The sequence below is a fragment of the Andrena cerasifolii genome, chromosome 2, assembly GCF_050908995.1.
Source record: "Andrena cerasifolii isolate SP2316 chromosome 2, iyAndCera1_principal, whole genome shotgun sequence".
Classification (NCBI taxonomy): Eukaryota; Metazoa; Arthropoda; class Insecta; order Hymenoptera; family Andrenidae; genus Andrena; species Andrena cerasifolii.
The window spans coordinates 27444625-27463489 of NC_135119.1; the positions used below are offsets into that span (position 1 = coordinate 27444625).

General features: G+C 43.7%; 1 protein-coding gene across 2 annotated transcripts in view; it reads left to right on the forward strand.

The window, feature by feature from the left end:
- Positions 1–18865, forward strand: part of LOC143366114 (uncharacterized) — a 35734-nt gene that overhangs the window by 14562 nt on the left and 2307 nt on the right. Inside the window, exons 2-4 of one of the 2 annotated variants that reach the window (XM_076806902.1) lie at positions 14300–14354; positions 18097–18277; positions 18689–18860. In XM_076806902.1, coding sequence (XP_076663017.1) covers positions 14300–14354; positions 18097–18277; positions 18689–18860 — 408 coding nt within the window. The remainder of the gene's footprint in view (positions 1–14299; positions 14355–18096; positions 18278–18688; positions 18861–18865) is intronic. The other variant, XM_076806903.1, reaches the window with a different exon arrangement.

Sequence of the window (18865 nt, forward strand, 5' to 3'; positions counted from 1 at the left end):
ATTCGAAAATGGGGAATTCTTGGTGTATTTTCTTGAAAACAAAGGTCCGCTTCAAAAACTTATCCCACAATTTTAATTTGGTTGGGTTAAGTACATGTTTTAATATGTACACGGAGGGTGATTCACGTAAGTGTACCATCTAAATTAATTGTAAATTCTTTGTTATATGAAAAAATGGATCAAATAAAAGTTGTATGTTATTAAGGAGGGCACAAAATGTAATAATTAGTCATTTGCTACGCACTTGTACTGATTCTAATGGATAACATTTTCAGCATTACTAACATTAAAAATCATTTAAAGAATATCTGAATAATTATTAGGTTTTGGATACATACACTCTAATAAATTTTTACTCAGCGTTCAACACTCTTTCCAACTTTCAGGGTGAAATGTTACCCGTTACAATTTAAAAGATCAGAGTGACCTTCGTATCTCGATGAAAAATCAAAATAGCTAAAATCTAATTATTACACTGTATTCCCCCCTTGATACCATACAACTTTTGTTGGAACCATTTTTTCATATAAGAAAGTAATGTACATGGCCCACTTAGGTGAATCACCCTGTATATTTACAAATTCTGCCGACTCTCAGCCAGATTTACCGATGCTACACTGTTCAAGCTCAATTTTCTCGAAGTATAAGCGTAAGGAGCACTAGCGAGGCCCCTACCGCGCATGCTCAGAAGGGAAAGTGGGTGGAGCCTCCCCTCCGCAGTGCAAATTCCGCGCAGAATCGATCTCACAACTCTACTAAATAGACGCACGCCTGACTAAAACCCGTTTCCACCTTCAAACTCGATTTCCTCCGAAATAAATAACGTCCCCCGCATTACCCACTTACCTTTCCACGTAAAATCTCTACCCTCTGCGTTGAACCGCCTGTTGAGGGACACCCTGTATTCCCGAGGTGTTTGCACGGTTCGTTCAACCGTCTAGAAAGCGAGCGTGTCGGTGCAGCTTTGTTTCCTCGCCTCCCTGTGAATCGGGGAAAAGCGAAACCGAATCTCTGCTCTCGCGCAACCAGCATGGGGATCCGACGCATCTGCTCGGATGTCGGACTTCCGTGCGCCGATACGGAGGCTCGACACCTGACCTTCCAGATCCCAAAGATTCCTCGGCGTCCTCAGCTGGAGTACGCGAGTGCAATCCGATCGCATAACTCGCCCAGACGTCTCACTGGCCTCGAAGGCGCCGAACGTGAGCCGCTGATGCGTGGGTAGATTCAATCCTGTTTTAAGCCAGGGTAATTAATCGACGGAATGGGGGGGGGGGGAGTTAAGTGACAGGGAGTGATAGGAGCAGGTACAGATAGAGACGTGTCGTTGGAATATAACACAGGGTAGAAACGAATGTCTCGTGTATGATGTGGGAAGTGAGTGAAAGAAAGAGGGTGATTATCTCGGGAATGATTAGTTCACGGGCGCGCGTTTAGCGTGATTCCTTTGGTCCTTTCTGCGGGACTTTTATGGAGCTGTTAACCGGTCTGGCTTGTTTGTATTTTGTATAGCCGGTGTCCTGGGACACCTAGTGCAGCGAATGGAAATGGCTGCGGAGCGCGGGCCCATTTCTCCGCGAAATAACCCCGCTAATTACGGGCATTATTGTTCGCGCGAGGCATTGTCGCGGCGAGTTCGTCGCGCTGTATATTATATTTCGGTTCTAATTACCGGCATTAAAATTTTCTCCCGCTGACACGGCGACGGCCGCGAAAGCGCCTTAACCGTTCACCGCTCGGAGGCGATTTTTCGTAGGCAGCGTGCACGCTCGATCGCCGCAAACGTGCGTGGTATATGAACGTCTCGGATGCGAAATCGATCAACTGCGCTTTCTGCAATTTCTCCGTTTTAGTATTCAAGTGCGCAACTTAACATATGAACTTCGTGTTTTTTGCTTTTTATTTCGTGGAGTTGGTTTCAGTCGACGAATTGAATCTGGGAGTCCAATTCAAGAGTTCAATTTCGAAAACTGAAATCAAGAGTTCAGTTCCAAGAATTGGCTCATGGAGTTATTTCGAAGTGGTGATCATTGGTGTTAAATCATGATTCACCGTCTGGTTTGATTACACGTACGCAGTGAGTTTCCTTTTTTCGCGTAGCCTCGTTATTTCTTCTTCATAATTGTGATTGAATTCGAGTTGGAGCACGCGAGTACACAAGTACTGGCGTATTTTGGTATTTGCGGAGAGAGTACTTAGGCATCGATGGATTCTGGTATTTGCGTAGGTGAGCACTTAAAGACCTGAGTACTTAAGTGTTGAGTACTTAATCATTTTGTATACTCAAACACTAAATACTTGAGTTTTGAGTACTCAAGTACACGAGTACCCGGGCGTCCAAGAACTTCAATATTTAAAACCTATGAACGTGAGCACCAGAATACCCACGCTTTCAAGTATAGAAACAATAATGTACTTATATCTATACCTAAGTACCCGAACATTAATTAACTCTGATCCTGCATTGAATCATTAACCATCGATACATTAAAAAACTCGATCTCTGATACCAATGAGAATGATGAAAAGCAAACTAATTACCTCGCGTACGGCTATCGATCATGATAAACATAGCCTCGACCAAAGACACGAATAAAGTCAGATACGGTGCTCATAAAATGACGACATAATCCGCAGCATTCACCTTGACTTTCTTCTCCCACTTAATATTCACTCGTGCCATCGAAAATCACTTTACAATTATCAGTGACAGAGCCATGAAAAAGCTCGAAGCTCTCGTAAACCATCAGGTGTGCCTCGTAACAGAACGATCAATAAATATCGTGGCGGAACGTTTGCCATTCGACTTCGTTCAGAATGCACTCTCGTCACGGATTGAACTACGGACTTCCGGTGATTTGTATGGCTGTAAGGAACGATCGGACTGGTCCTCGAATCGCGAGGAGAGTGAAAGTCCATCGATCCGTCGGCGTCGGCGCAGGTGCTTTCGACGCTGATCGCTCGTCGTTTTTTTCTCCAGCTCGAGGAGACCGGAGGCTTCCAGTCCCCGTCTCGATTTCGATCTCACGAACCGGTCTCGCCGCTGAAATCCCCAACTGGACGTGCATAGTGAGCGCCGAACCGGCGATTCTCGTGCGTAGGAACGCACTAAACGCTCGTATGACGCGCAATCCTTTCCCGTACGTTACTTCCTACGCGAAATCACTCGATCGCGCCGGATAATGCGCGTGTTCAGGTTCGGTTAACTTTATGCGACTGGCAGTGCGCGGCGGGCAGTTTGATCGTGATATAAAGGAGGGGGAGGTGGTGAATCTTTATCTTTTTCTGCTGGGGAATTTTTTCGGATTATAGTGTCTCGAAGGATCCTTCTTTGAACCATCCTTCTTTAAAATATTCTTCGAGAGAGATCCTTCGAAGGAGATCCGTCTTCGAGATATGAATCGAATCTGGGAGTTGAATTTAAGATTTCAATTGCAACAATTGAATTCCAGAGTTGAATTCCAAGAATAATTGATCCTTCTTCGAAAGATCGCGGTTTCCAGTTAAAATTAAAATATCGCTATATCCCCTCCAATTACGCTATGATGATCGTTATCCCCTCCGCTTCTATTCTTGCCGCGGCGCATGATTCACAAGACTATTGGCAATAAAGGCCGCCGAAAAGACTCCTTATCTCCAAAGATCTCAAACCGCCCCCTTCTTCCAAGACAAATCTATATTTTATTACCATCTAATTGCAATTTTTCTCTACTGGTGGTACAAATTTACTTCCATTTAGCACTGTAGGCAGAGTGTCGGTATCACCTTGATCCACTTTCACGTATCGATCCCTTGCTTCCTGGTAATTTCAATTGCCAACTGGTCGGCAGATAGAGACGTCGACTCTTAAACCGGTGAATTTCGTCCCGCGCGGCGGGATGACATTCCTCCGTTCCTCTGTGCAGCGGCCAGCAACGTCGTTTGACAGTGACTAATCCGATGGGAGACGATTAGTCAGACAGGCTTTCGTTACTGGATTCGTCGGCTATCTGGGGACTCTGCACTTTGGCTTTGATCAATTTCAACAGATACGGGGCATCAGTTGCGCTCTGTGTTTCGGTACCGCCTTCTCTAATTGTCTCTAACGGGGCCAGCGGTTGTCAGACATTCTTTTCTATTCTTTATCGCCTCTTCCATCCGTTCACAATAGCGATCTCCAAACAACTACACGTATGTACGCAGACAGTATGAATTGTTTATTTTTCTAAATAGATAGTAATAGGCATCCTCAGTTTATATATTAGTGAATGAAATAAAAAGTTGAAGATGTAATAGAAATAATATATGACCGGGGACTTAAAACGGTAAATGGTGGATTTTTAATTTAGAACCACGTTTCATGAAAGTACTAGCTTTGTTTCTCATGGCGGTCTGTTGATTTCTTTGAATTGTCGCCGAAACCATGTCGCATGTCACATCGCGTGTCCCCGGCTTCCAAAGAACGTTTCTTCGTTTAGCTCGGGACGAAATTGAGAAATAGCGAAGCGTGCTCGACTCAGACGTTCCCACGACCACGAATTCCGTCCATGAAACGATTCTCATCAGCGTCAAAGTGTCCGCGTATCATCAGAGGCACGCTCGCGCGAGCGGAGTACTCGGGCAAGGGGTCGGTACCCGTTACGATGCACATGGGTCACATAAGCACGACCAGCTAACGCATCACTTTGTTCCGCGAATATTTCGGCATATTTCCTCGAACCACTTTGGCACTCAAGTACTTCAATACCCGAGTATTTTGAGTACTCAGTTGCTCGAGCATCTATGTATATAAGTACTACTCGAATACTAGAATATCCAAATTGAGAAAATACTCGAGTACCCATATACCAAAGTGCTGGAATATTTAATTGTAACTGCTCCAGGTAGTCGAGTACTGAAATGTTCTTCGTCATCGTCAAACTGTCCGTGTATCATTAGACGCGCGCTCGCGCGTCTAAAGGGCTCGAGCATGGGGTCGGTACCCGTTACAGCGCACATGGGTCACACGAACGCGACCAGCAAACATGCCCTCTCTCTCTCTCTCTCTCTCTTATTCTCTCTGCACGGCGTGTCTCTCGCGCTGTCGTCCTGTCAGTTCGCGTGGTGCGCTCGAACGAGCGGCAAGTGCCTCGAGTTGTACTCTCGAGAACCTCGTCGCCTCCGTGCCTCGAAACGAGACGAGTAAAAACGCGGTAATTCCAGTATCAGCCTGGTTCCTTCGGATCGCAAGGTACACACCCTTTTCCACTTCCGTCCAGCTCAGCACTCAAGTGATTGCCTGCGTGATAAGCTCCGTCAAGTGATAAAAGCGTCGCGTTACAACCTTCTGCAACTTTACTAGGCGCATCAGCTTCTTTTGGAACCCAAGTTCCTTCAAATTTTGGATTACTTGTCTGTTTCGATGGTGCCAGCGATCGTGGTCTTGAATTCTAAGTCTTAGTACGCTGGAACTTGAAAATCTTTTGAAGCTTTCGATAATTTCCGAGTTTGAAATACTCAGGAGGCAAAGCTGGGCAAGTGGTATTGATTCTTTCTGTCGGAAGTTACAAAATATTGAAACTTGAACGTTTAGTATTTATGAGTAAAGAAGTTTGAAATACTCATTGTCAGTAGGCAAAGCTGATAAAACTGGTGTTACTTCCTTTATTGGAAGCTTTAAATATTGGAACTTAAACATCTTTCGGGGTTTCGAACCTTCCAAAAATCCTAAATTAAATTCCCGACTAAAAGAGTTTGAAATACTCTCTAGGCACTATTAAGTGAAACTAGGTAAGTGAGAGGCATAACAGCCGTAGTGAATCATTTCGGATATATTAATTAAGTCGCGATAATTATACTTGCCTAGCAAAAGAAGCGTGTAATAAAGTGTTTTCACGGTGCAAATCAATTTCATTCCTGCACACTAGTGACTTTCATCCCGCCCGTATACAGCTTCAACTCTTCCAATCCACAAATACGCTTTCAGTTTTACCTCGCAACACAGTTTCACACTACACACAGAACTACTCAATCCCACCGAACAACTGTCGTCTATAATTACCCCTTTTGTCTTTCCCTTTCGTTCATTGATCGGGAAAAGCAGGCCAAGGGAAGCAGACAGTCTCTTCAGTCTCCCCGGATTCCAAATATTCAAACACGTCGCCTCACTCTCGCGATTAATTACCCAGCAAAAACGTGACGCGACCATTGGACTGCCAACCGCTCTTCCTGGTTTGCGCCAGTTCTTCTCGCCCCTTACTCTACGCAGTTCGTTTTTCATCGTCCGTGACTAATCGCTGAAAAAGGAATCACTTTCTCGTCGTTTCCCCTAAGAAACACGAGTTACCTTTTTCTTCCAACATTTATTCCTCCTAAGCGATCGAAACAACCCAATTAGCAACCACTTTGAAGCCTGTATCAAACATTCACTGCGATCATAAATTGTGTATCGATCTAAGTGGAGGAAAAAAGTTACTAATTGTAAGTAGCTATCTTGGAAATATGATCCCCACGTGCTTGTGCCGCTAGTAGCGATGTTCTTGGTATTTCTATGCGCGTTACGTTCTTGGGTTTCGATAGTGGATCACGGCACGTGATTACATTCCAAAACACTCGTCCGAGTATACCGTAAGAGATATGGCTGGGTTTCGGCCGCGTCGCGCATCCGCATCCTGTGCTGCCTTGCGAAAGAAACAGATCGCTTTTGAAGCGCGCTGAAACGCTCGTCCCGAAGCAATCGGGCATATGAGCCGTAGAGAAGCACGCGCATACTTATTGGCGTTTTGCAATTCGATGCACTCGTGCGTGCGCTCGGTGTCTCGAGAATAATGCGCCCGTGGACGGTCGGCGGTGTTTTGTTTAAAAATTTACGCCACTCCGCCTCGAGAACCCGTTAATCCCGCTGTGCTTATTCGATGCGTCTCGACGCTCCGCATTCCTGTTGCAACGAATCCTACTTGTTGTCGTCCTTGGAACGGTCTTCTGCATTTGGTGCCCATCGCGGAACAGTGAAATTGTCCGTTTCAGTGAATACCCTGTGGGTGAACACGGCAAATGGGTAGCCATGGAAATAGACGACCTAGACCTAAACCAAGAAATACATAACTTTAGAAGTATGGCCTGTTCCGCGGGAATACTTGACCTTTGGAGTACTTTTTCATAGAATTCACAGAAGTACCTAACCTTAAAAATACTTTGCCATAGAAACACCCAAGCTTAGAAATAATTTCCTAATCTTAAAAATACTTTCACATAGGAATATTCATCTACAGGAGTACCCCTAGCCTTAGAAATACTTTCACATACATAGAAATATCTAACCTCAAAAAATGCTTGTCAACAGCGATACCTAACCTTAAAGTACTTATCAACAGAGGTACCTAATCCATCCCTATCTCAAGAAACACTCACCCATAGACTCCCCAGAAATACCGATTGCCAATTTTCTCGCAGCTTTTTTTTACGGAATCGTTTAAGTCAGAAATCAGTCCAATTAAGGTCTAGCAGAGGGACGAAATCTCGAGACGGAGGGCCGTTTTATACGGCATCGGGGCCAGGAACGAAGACCCATCGTGTTTCTGCCAGTTTCTCTGGACGAACACAATGAAGACGAACGATACGATCTTTCGGTTGGAAGCTTCGGTGAAAGCGCGCGTTGAATTAAGTTTTATCCTGTAACCTGTCGGACCTGAACGAAATTATTGCTCGTTAGGACGATAGTCGACTACCGGCGGGTACTTTCGAGCCCCCATCGACGTTCGATTTCTTCCGTTGCGCGTTGCGTTCTTTTTACGAGAAGTCGAGTGAAAACTGGGGAACAAAGCGATATCTTGTCGTAACTGACCTATTCCAACATTCTCCATAATTCGCACCCTATATAACTCATTCCTGTACTAAATGCTCAATTAGCATCCCTTATTACGTTTCTAAAAATCCTTCGTAACCTGATCGTAATAAGAAAATTATATATTACGCGGGGAATTTTTAAATAGCGAACCATATTTTTTCAAAATCATCAGTAGGATATCAATTAGTTTATATCGATTAAGTATATATTTTGATCGTACTTTATTATTAATTATATGTATATTATATTATAATACTTTATTAATAATAACGTAAAACTAATAGGATTCGATCAAAGTATATGCTTAATTCCTTAATCAGTATAAACTTATCGATACCTAATTACTTTTAATAAAATAGTAGGAAGTATGTGTACTATTCTCAGTCTTAAAGAATTTCAGATGAAATGTAAAATGTAAATCCAGTTACAACTCAGCTTTCAGTTACCCTTTCAGTGACTCTTACGTCTAGTTTGTTGTTCAGAGGAAACGTTGCTGCGGACGTTAGATTATCAAAACACTCCAGCGATTTCTATTATTGGAATATGATCCTTCGTGATTTATCGTGATTTAGCCTGCGGTTAAATCTCGTCTGCGCTTACGGTTGGCGATGCATTTCGTAAAGCTGGGACGGTCGAGAAAAATCGCAATTGCGGTTTCGAGAGAGGCGTTAGTCTTTGCCACGCCACACCGGACGCGTAATCGTCACCTCATCGACTTCCTTCGTTGCGGCGTTGCGTAGGAATACATTATCTTCTCTATTAACTGTCGACGCGCGAGAATCCTTCATTGATGCCGTTGTTTCCGTGGAAAGACTGCGAGTAGGTACATTGCTAATGAGACATATGGAATTTCATTGAGCTGATGCGAGTGTTTCGCGATTGGAATTTTATGTATTTGGTTTTCTAACACTTGGAGTTTCCTCCAATTGATGTCCTTACACTTGCAGTCTCCTTCGATTAATATTCCCGCACTCGAACTTTCATCTAGCCGATTTCCTTCCATCACAAAATTGTCAACACGCGAAAACCTTTCTCCAGTCTACTTCGCCACACTTTGATCACAGAAACCTCCATCCACCTTGCCACCACTCCATTCCAATTACAACAAAAAAAACCTCATTCATCAACCCCGCTCCCCAAGTGTAACCGCACTCAAGGACGTGCCTCTGCTCTCCCCCATTCCCCGAAGAGACGTTAATATTCACCATTTCCTTCCGGGCTTACCACCCTCTCGCGGACAAAGCTGATCGTAACTCGTTTAACCGGCGCGTATGTACGCAAACACGCAGCGGGGCTAGCGTAGAGTCGAGAGGGAAAAAAGCCTCGTGCCTCTTCAGGGAGGTTCACGCGCTCGTGCGTTCACGCCTGTCGACGAGCAATTAGCCATCGCCTCGACTTCGAAAAATCGCGCGTCCCTATTTCCACTCGGAACCGACTGGTACCAGCGAGTGCATCTCGACGTGATCGACTTTGGGCATGAAAGGATCTTGGTGGTTCCAGCGATTTGGAGGCGTAGTGAAATCTTTGAAGAAAATTTTTAGTTTGAAAAAAGTTTAACATGTGTTTGGAAATTGCGAATGACTAGGACGAGGGGTTTGAAATTGAAGGGAGCAGGGATGAAATAGGGAGGTAGATATTCGACGTGCTTCAGAATTCTTCAGGTTTGTTGGTATGGCTTGGAGCAGTATTGGAACTTGGAATGCAAGTAGGAAATCGAAGAGGTATTGCGAGGGAAGTTTGATTGGGAGCTGAAGGTAGAATCTTTGGCGAAGGAAACTCGAGAAACGGAAGCATCATTCGTATGAAAATCTCTTTCCCTTTAACATCCTTCGAATTTCAAATGCAGAATACACATATCTATCTTCTATCAAAATACTTGCCGACATTAGAAGTCTAACTCAAACCAAACCACTAGGAAATTTGCAAATAATAAATCCCAATAAAATATAAATTCTCCCCAAGTATTTTTGTATATCTACTATAGTTTTCAGGATATACAGCAAAATAAAAATGCGAATATGAAATGAAAAATAGCAGGTTTGCAGAAAAATAAAAATAGGAATACGAAATAAAAATTAGCAAGATATACAGAAAAATAAAAATAGGAATACGAAATGAAAAATAACAAGATGCACGGAAAAATAAAAATAGGAAAGCACGCGTTAACATTTAAGGGTTATTTTCACCATGAAGACCCAAAACAGCAGAAAATAAAAATTATCTAGCACTATTAAGATCTCCGAACCTGCAAAGTTTCAAAAAATCTGAATTCTTGCGCTGGTCTCGCTGTCATGCTCGTTGAACAGCTTGCATAAAGGCGCCTTTCCACGGCAGAAGACGATGATCGTACACTTAGGGAAGCTGTCAAGTCCGCGCTTTTCGCGCACCTGTTCACGACGCTCTTCAGCTTGTCGCCATCAAAGAGATCGCGACAAAAGGCGCCCTACAAAAACGTGCTTACATAATGGCGACCCCCCCAGCGTGTTCTCGCGCCTATTTTGCCCGGCGTGCATGTGCGCGCGACGCGTTGTCTTTGGGTGAAAGAGCGGGACCGACAATGCGTCGAAAAACTAGGGTAAAAGCGGCTTCGTTATTCGCTGCTGGCTGCTCACTTGGGGTCGAGGGCTTCGAAGCTAATTTCCTCGTCGCCATTTTCCCCTGGGACGCTGGGAAGGAAGATGAGCCGTGTTTCGAGGAGTCACGGGTGATCAGCCTTTTGTGGCATTTAAAACGCTATTCAGGTTTAGCTCGCAACGTTTTGTCGTAACTCTACAAAATTGGCAAAGCTGTAACACGACCCAGATCCCTGGGACACCCTGTATCTATGTTTATGTATACGTTTGTCAGTTGAATTGTAAGGGAGCATGAATAAAGCTCAAAAGCTTTAGTACGAAAGTACTAAAGGCCTTTTCGTTACATGGGACACTTTTGTAGCTACAAGTGTTTTGTGTTTTACTTAAAGGTGTTACAGAAAGAGTGGTGTGATTGAGAAGTAGATGATGGTATATGGTAAAGGGAAATTAGGAATGTAGAATAATCGAGAGTTTGAACGGAGGAAGGAAAGGTAGTGAGATGTGAAGTTGAATATAGGACAGAAAAGGAGAAAAGGAGATGATGCGTTTCGTCCTGAGTCTGCTAGTAGATTCAGCAATGGCTCAAGGGGACTAGGCAGTCGTTTTCCATGAAAAAAATACTTTCTTTGTAATGCATTTGTAAAAAATAGAAAAGAAATGTTTATTATTATCGTAGAGATTGAAAAAAGTTGGTATGAAATATACATGTGATTTAAAAATGGCGGTGCTGACTGGTAAACATTTTAACGTTCTTCTGTGCTTTCAGGTAATATTGGTCTTAAAAAGGGACGTAATCCAATTTTAAAGTGTGATTCTTATTTCTGACATCCGTAGTTTCCCGCTGAATCAATAAAAGCTAAAATTAAAGCAGAATTATTAAGTTGGAGGCCGAAAAACGGCGATTATTTCAAGAAAAATTCGGTCGTGTTTGTGAGCTACTAGAAATCGCATATGTTTTACACATCCTGTAATTTTTTTCGATCTGAACTTCCGTTCATTCGCAACTAGCCAAAAACCAAGAGAAAAAAAGATTCGAGAAAAACGCGTTTAAAGTTTCTGATTAACAATTTTGCGAATTTTAATGTAAACCAAGCGGCATTTTATTCAGAAAAGGTAGTACTTTCGGAAAATGCAATAAAAAAAATGGACTTTTCGACTGCCTCAATCCCCTTAAGCGTCTCTCGTTCACAGTAGTCAAGTTGGGAAGGTTAAGGCAAGTAATAAATAACCGGTTCACATTGGTGAAGTAACTTGACAAATGAGAACGAGGCTTTACCTAGCAGACCCTATCTTAGACGCGGGGATATTAGAAGGTGGGACAAAACAGGTATGTATAGGAATCGGTAATCGCGGGACAACTCGGGAGAAAGAGGGATCGGTAAAAACGCCCTCTTGCGGCGAGTCCAGAGGTATCGCTGCGGAACATTCTTCTGATACAAACATACGTAATTGAATATTTTAGAAGAATGCAAATACAGTGAAATTATTGCGCGCGAAATCAGAAGTAGACACTTTATATACGAGAGATATGTATTAGTTGCCGTTTCTAGAAACGCCGCGCGTGAAAAGTGCTGAAGGCGCGCTAGATTTGAATTTCCAGCGGTCAGATGTCGACCACCGATCGGACAGTTACGTTACAATATTTAATTGTGACGAAAGCAGCGATTACGCCTCGTTCTGTTTACTTTCGCCCACTTTCACTCGGTGCTGCCTCCTCCCCTGCCCATCGAGCGACAGCGTTACGATTGTTTCTTTGCTTTTCAAACGGGGCGCGCCGACTTCCGTCGAGCAACACCGCCTCGTTAGCTGTGCCCACGCGTTAATTAAACGCCTGACACTTATGTAAACAACGCTATCGCGATGTAACAGTGGCTTAGCAGAGAAGAATCGGCTGTCTATCGATGTCGTCCCTCGGGTTTCCATGGTTTCCCTTGGACTCTGGCCGCTATCAGCTGCTGATATCGAGGACAGAACTTCCTGCGATAACTGAGAATGTTAATTACGCTCTGGTCCGGGAGACCTTAATGTTATAAAATATTCGTCAATTTACGGCTTTTAAAGTACCCACAGTGACGCGTAAGTGACGGGTGACTCGCGATATTCGTTAGAAAAGGAGCAAGGTTTTCATTAGAAGAAGACGCACTTCGACTCGATGTCGAAATAAGAGGGAAGAGAAAAGTAGCTGGCACTACGGGGAATTCGATGAATGTTTAACTTTCGTGTAATTGTATACCGCTGCAGTCCAACTTTTTCATCACTTTTCAATGTCCTATTGAGAAAGTTTCACTCTGGTGGTTAGGACAGTGACCCTTGGATAGCGAATATACGGGGGCCATTTTTACCCGTTGTTGGATGCCAGCTGCAGGACTGTGCGCGTAACCAAAATTGCGCAGAATGACGTTCTCACTTTTTCCGTCACCGTCTCACGCGTGAGTGTTTCATCTTGTTTAAGGGGTCAGACCACCTTGGCCAGGTCAAGACATACCACATCTTTGGGAATTTATTTCTAAGTGACAAAAACACTTTTTTCGATAAAAATTTTTCTATAAAAATAGACACCATTGGTATCGAAAAATGGAAATTCATTTTAAAAAGTTCTAATAAAGTTGATTTTATAATTATATCCTTCATTAAAACACGTATTTTATTTCTGCTCACTTTACCCTAGAGAGTAGCTCACTTTACCCCATATATGGGGTAAAGTGGTCGATTTTGCATTTTCTTTTCAAGTTGAATTTTAATGTACTTTAAGTTTATTTTAAGTATTGATATTCGTCATTTATCAATAGTGATGTTGAAATTATATTATAAATCTATTTTCACACATTTTTATTGAAAGGGAAAAATTTTATTCGACTTCAAACATTTTTCGTCCCACTTTGCCCCGGTCTCCCCTATACAACCCTGTCCCAAAATCTAGAGTTTAAGAGCGGAACCTCTGTCAAATGTACCTACTTACGTTAGAGCTGATAATAAACGTGTTGCACTCGATTCCCCTGCTACGGAATTCAACACCGTAGTGCAATTTTAACGTTAATGGTTATTCTCTATGAGATGCGATGCTAATGAGTGGTGGGAAACACATGTAGTAGTTTGATGAATGGGATTTGTGAAAATTGACCCGGTATCCGCCGAGCGAGGGTTAATTACCGTTTTGGTGACGTTTTGCGGAAAATTGATTGTTCCGCTGGTTAGTGATGAGCATTGCGCTCGTGCTGGTCGCAACTGCTAACGAGTCGATAGTATCTGCAGCGACAACGAGCTGGTATCGCGGTGAAATCATCGATGACGAGTCACGGAGAGAAACGGTGTAACGTGTCGCGGATTAGGACTTTCGATTCTTCTTTCGGGGCGGAGGACGAGACTCGTGATGGAAAGGCAGTTTGGAATTCAGAGTAAGTGGAGTTGGCACTAGGATACTGACAGAGTTGGGCAAACTGTAATCTAATTACAAATTACGATTAAAATATAATTGTGTAATTGATTACGCATTATTTTCTGTAATCGTTAATTTAGGTAGTTGACAAAACCAAATGGTCAATTGGCTAAATTAACAATCACAGAAAATAATGTGTAATCAATTACGCAATTACATTTTAATCATAATTTGTAATTTGTAATTAGATTACATTTTTTCCAACTCTGGATGCAGAGTGGTAGTTTGCTAAGGTACTAGGGTACAGGGCATTAGAGTTCCAAGGTATTAGGGTGCTAGGCACTGAGGTACCAGGCTACCAGCCAACTAGGGCACCACCCAACTTTACCCCGAAATTTCACTGAAATCCCATTTCCACCCGCAAATTGTCATGCAACTAGTTCAGGGAGCCCCGAGGTCGATCCACGCGTCGAATACAAAACTTGTCCCCATCCACAACTGTAACAGTTCCTCCGCTAATCAAGGATATGCATACGTGTGTTTCAGGTGATCACTAACGGTTTGAAGAGCGACGCTGACAGCTGCGACGGTTTAACAAACGGTGAGTCACGCATCATCGATGCACGTATCTCCTCTTCGGCGATCTTTCGTCCCCATCTCTGGCTCATCGCTGTTTACGACTATCCTCCGCGTAATAAAGACCCCTAACTGGCTATAAAAGGCGGCGCATTAGATCTGTCGGGCACGGTCGTCCGCGTCGGTGCGCCTTTGCTCCCATTGACCGAATCAATCCACCGCGGCGGATTTAAAAGGACGCCGGGCCGTTCGATATCGCGCGCACCCTCTCCTGCATCTTGAATATCAATGAAGTAGATGCAGCCAACGTTTCAACGTGTCACTGGGACATTCTTCTGTCTTTATTAATTCACCGTTCTCATTTCATTTCCATTCGGAGACCCATTCCTACATTTCCCTCCTCCTCTGCCCTCCTTCACTTTGAACTGCGCGATGCTTTCACCTCCTTTGTGAAGCATTCTCTATGTATATTGCAGAATTCTCTGCGATTCATGACACGGGACGTGGGTCCACGGTGACCCACGATATTCATATGTAGCAACCAAAATTTTCTTCCAATGGATAACTGTGCTTTTCAATTCTATGTATATTGAAATCAATGCGAGGAAAGAAGAAATTTTGATTATGAAAAACTGAAAGCAGATTTTATGAAAGAGTGACAATGAATATTACTATTAATTATTATTATTATCATATTTTTATTCAATTTCTGACGCAATAAATTCCCCTCTCTTTGCAAGAAGAATGTTTCATCAAAGAGAAATAAGGGAAGAAGCTTAATAAATACGACAATGAAGTGGGAAAGTAGTTGCTATTAGGAAAAGTTGGCGAATTCGCCAAATGGTTACGGCCCTGACTTCGCCCTTGGGTCATTATCATCTGTCGGAGCGGTCTCCGTATTTTCTCACGCTACTTCAGCTGCTGCTTGCTCGCGGTGCAGCGATCCCCCTCCCTTGCCCGCACATCTGCCTCAAAATTACATCCTGACCGGGTCTGCATTTTTATTTTTTTCTTCCCCTCTGCCTAGCTACGTGCGCACCCTTCCCCCGGGCCCTCCTTTTCGGGGCCCATCGCCCAGGCGGACTTAAATCTCCAAATGCACCGCCCTGTACACTGCACAGTGTGTACGTTCAGTTTGCAAATCCATCCACCATCTGTTTCCCTTTTTTCTCCTTCGCTCAACTCAGGTATTAAACTTTTAAAAACATTTGCCGATTTATTTACCACACTGATTTTTTGTGAAAAATTTGGCTACGAGTTTTAAATTTAAAAATGCATCATCCTGTGCTCGTGGATTTCGCAAATCGATCGATCGTCTGTTTTCTTTTTTCTTATTTACTCAACTGAACTGAACTGCAGTAACTAAGTACTTAGATATTAGACTTTTACAAAAAATTAACCTATTTATTCAGCGCATACTTTTTTGGTGAAAAAACTTCCTATCGGTAGGTGCGCGTCACCGTGACCAAGGACAGGTGGAGAAATAGGTCGATGTTGGTGCATGAAACGAGCAACCCCGATTACTTTCGCCACTAACCACTTTCAGAACTGTTCAACGGTGTCTTAATTACCCATTAGCTTGATGCTAGTCATGATGTGGATATAGGACGGACTCGATGCCAACGAAGAACACGCTATTATTCAGCGAGATTGCCCGTTGTCAGACCGACACTTCCCCTTAACTTCAGTTTCTTCGGTCCATTAAAGCCACCGTCGTTAACAGACGGTAGTAATTGAAGGTTAATTACTTAATCGTTGAAGCATTTTTCCAGTAACATCTTTTGGTAGGACAAAGTTGTCAGTCGAAAGAATTTGCAATGATTTACGACAAAGACCTAACAGTCTACGCTTGAAGGTTGATTAATTAATCATCGGTAGCACTTTTTTACCAAATTAGTATTACTGCTAATACTATTTGCTGGGGTAAAGTCATCGGTTAAAAAATAAATAAAAAAAAAATTTAAGTTAAACGATTTTATTTAACGCGATGTCTAAAAAGAGGTAGTGCATTTTTTATCAAATTAAATAAAATCATTTAACTTAATTTTTTTATTATTTACTTTTTAGTGTTTGAGCTTTGCCATTTTTTTATTTTTTCTAAAATTTTGTATTGTCATTTGTCATCGTAACTACGTACGACTGCAAAGTTTCAAGTCTACTGAATTGGTGGAAGTGGGTTAAAAAAGAGTTACAACATTTGAACGAAATAAACAAACAAACGGGCAGAGGAGCGAAGATAAATAAAATCCGTTAAAAAACACTTCCAACGTTCAGCGACAACGACCTAACTCAGACTTCACCTGATCCCTTCGATAAATCAGAAAATTTCGCTACAAGCAGCTCCTTACTTTCGTTTCGCAGTCCTCGACTCGGCGCGTGGTTTATGGCACGCCGGTACATTCCCGTTAGCGTCTAGGAACCCAATTCCGCGAATCCGCAAAAGATCCCCTCGTTACGAAGAGCGCAGCGTCCCGCTTCGATGAGCGTTCGTCCCTGAAACTCACTTTTCGCTCGTAAAGTCAGCCGACAACGATTCGATCCGCTTCCTTTTTGATGTCTCTAAGTAGTAAGTAGTATCTTTTCGCGAAAGTTCGCCCCTCTCGACGGGAATTATCGCGAGCACAGCGCGTTAACCGCGGAATTGATCGTCGATCGTAGAACTCGACTCGGACACGTCCCGATGACTTTTATTCGCGAGTTTCTACCCCGCAATAATTGCGCGGAATGTGCAAATCAATAGCTACTCTGTGTAATTATTGCGGTAGAAATTCAATTTCCCTTAGCAACATCTGTGTTATCCCTCCTGACTCATACTAGTCCGTAAAATTTAAAATAACGACGCAAGGAAAATTTAAAACATGGACATAAAAGTGGTCCATTTCACTGAGAAAACTCAATGGGGGGTATAGATGAACTAGTGTCGGGGTTTGACTATTAATTAGCCACAATACCTCCCACTGCTCGGCACTCCTGTACCTCTTTTGCCCCATGAGGTGTATCTCGCGTTATGGTTTACCTCGATAGCAGCAGAAGTAAGTATGGTCTGTTCCGCGTACTGCTCTCTATTCGATTAGCAGCTACGCGAAGCCCCGCGCGACAAGTATATAGAAAGTTGGCCGTTTGATAGGGTCCGTGCTGGGAACGCTTCAGTGCGATCCACCGCGATGAGCGAGGAGGGTTCCGTGAGGGCGCGAATCGCCGTGCTCGAGGGTGAATAAAACCGCAGAGCCCCCGTAGCTTAGTCCAGCTAAAAAAAGTACACGCTCGCTCGAGCCATCCCCTGGAAGCCGTGTCTGTGTCCCACCCCTCCATTCGAGCGATTACAGCCGCGATTCTGCTGCAACACACTGGCGGTGGTCTGCAGCGAAAACGGGGGTGTTCTTAAAATGTTTGCCTGCCGTTTGGGGTCGCGTTTCAATTACCACGAGGAGGAATGTGATCTGCCACGCGGTCGGGATCTCGGAATACCGGCTGACCCAGATGTGACTCGGCCATTTTCGAAATTGTGCATCGAATGATCGAAGTGGCATTCTTGAAGTGCCAAGTAGATGTAGATACTTTTGAAGCATTCTGGATCGTTCGGTGATTATCTGGAAGTATATTGTTTTCCTTAAGTGAGCTTTAGATAAAGAGAAATGAGAGGATTGGAGTGTAACGCGTGCACGGGATAGGTGGTTATTCAGAGTGGGGATAGTTTGTTGAGATATTTTGGGAACACTCTGGGCGAATCGAAGTTTGCCGAGTGTATTGCTCGAATTGTTTCTTAGTGGCGCGGCGTGTTTTTGCAGGGAGAAACATGGCACCGGTGCTGGGTGTACCGCCTCCGCCACCACCTGCTCCTCACATGGGACCAGACGGCTTGATCTTGCCAAGGAAACCGTACAACCCGTACCTCACCTCCAATAATCATAAAGACCTTCGTAGGGAGTTGCTGTTCAACCAAAAAGTGTAAGTGTACGAGACATTCCCCATCTGGCGCAATTTAATTGCCAATCGTACGCTATCATCGAGGAAGCGGTATATTTAAGTGAAGAAAGGATTGGGGAATGATGGAACATTACCAGGCGACTGATCGTGATAGTGGGGCACAGAGTGCGAGAAAGTATCGTAAAGTTTATAGACACACACAGAAGGTGGGAAAATCGTTTGCATACTGGTGTTAAGCACCGTGTCCGCGACGCGCCAAGTTCTCCATCCTCCGTGACTCATTCCCACCCACTTTTACGCTCTAACTGCCGTCGCTATTCAATCGAAACGTTGCTCGCGGTGCCGGCGCGTGTTTTTTCTCATCGCGTGGCAATTTTCACGCGCTCGGCCCGCGTAATTAGCTAACCGCCATCGCTTTTCACTTTCTTCTAGAGGCAGGAGCGTGCTGAACCAGAAGAGCGAGCTTCAGCGAGCGCTGGAGAAACAGAGAGAGGCTGCCTCCAGAAGAGAGGCCGAAAGGAACCGAGATGAAAGTTACAAGGACGATCCTAGAACCGCGCTGCAAAGGGCTCTCGAGCAAAGGGCGAAGCACATCGAGATGGCTGTGAG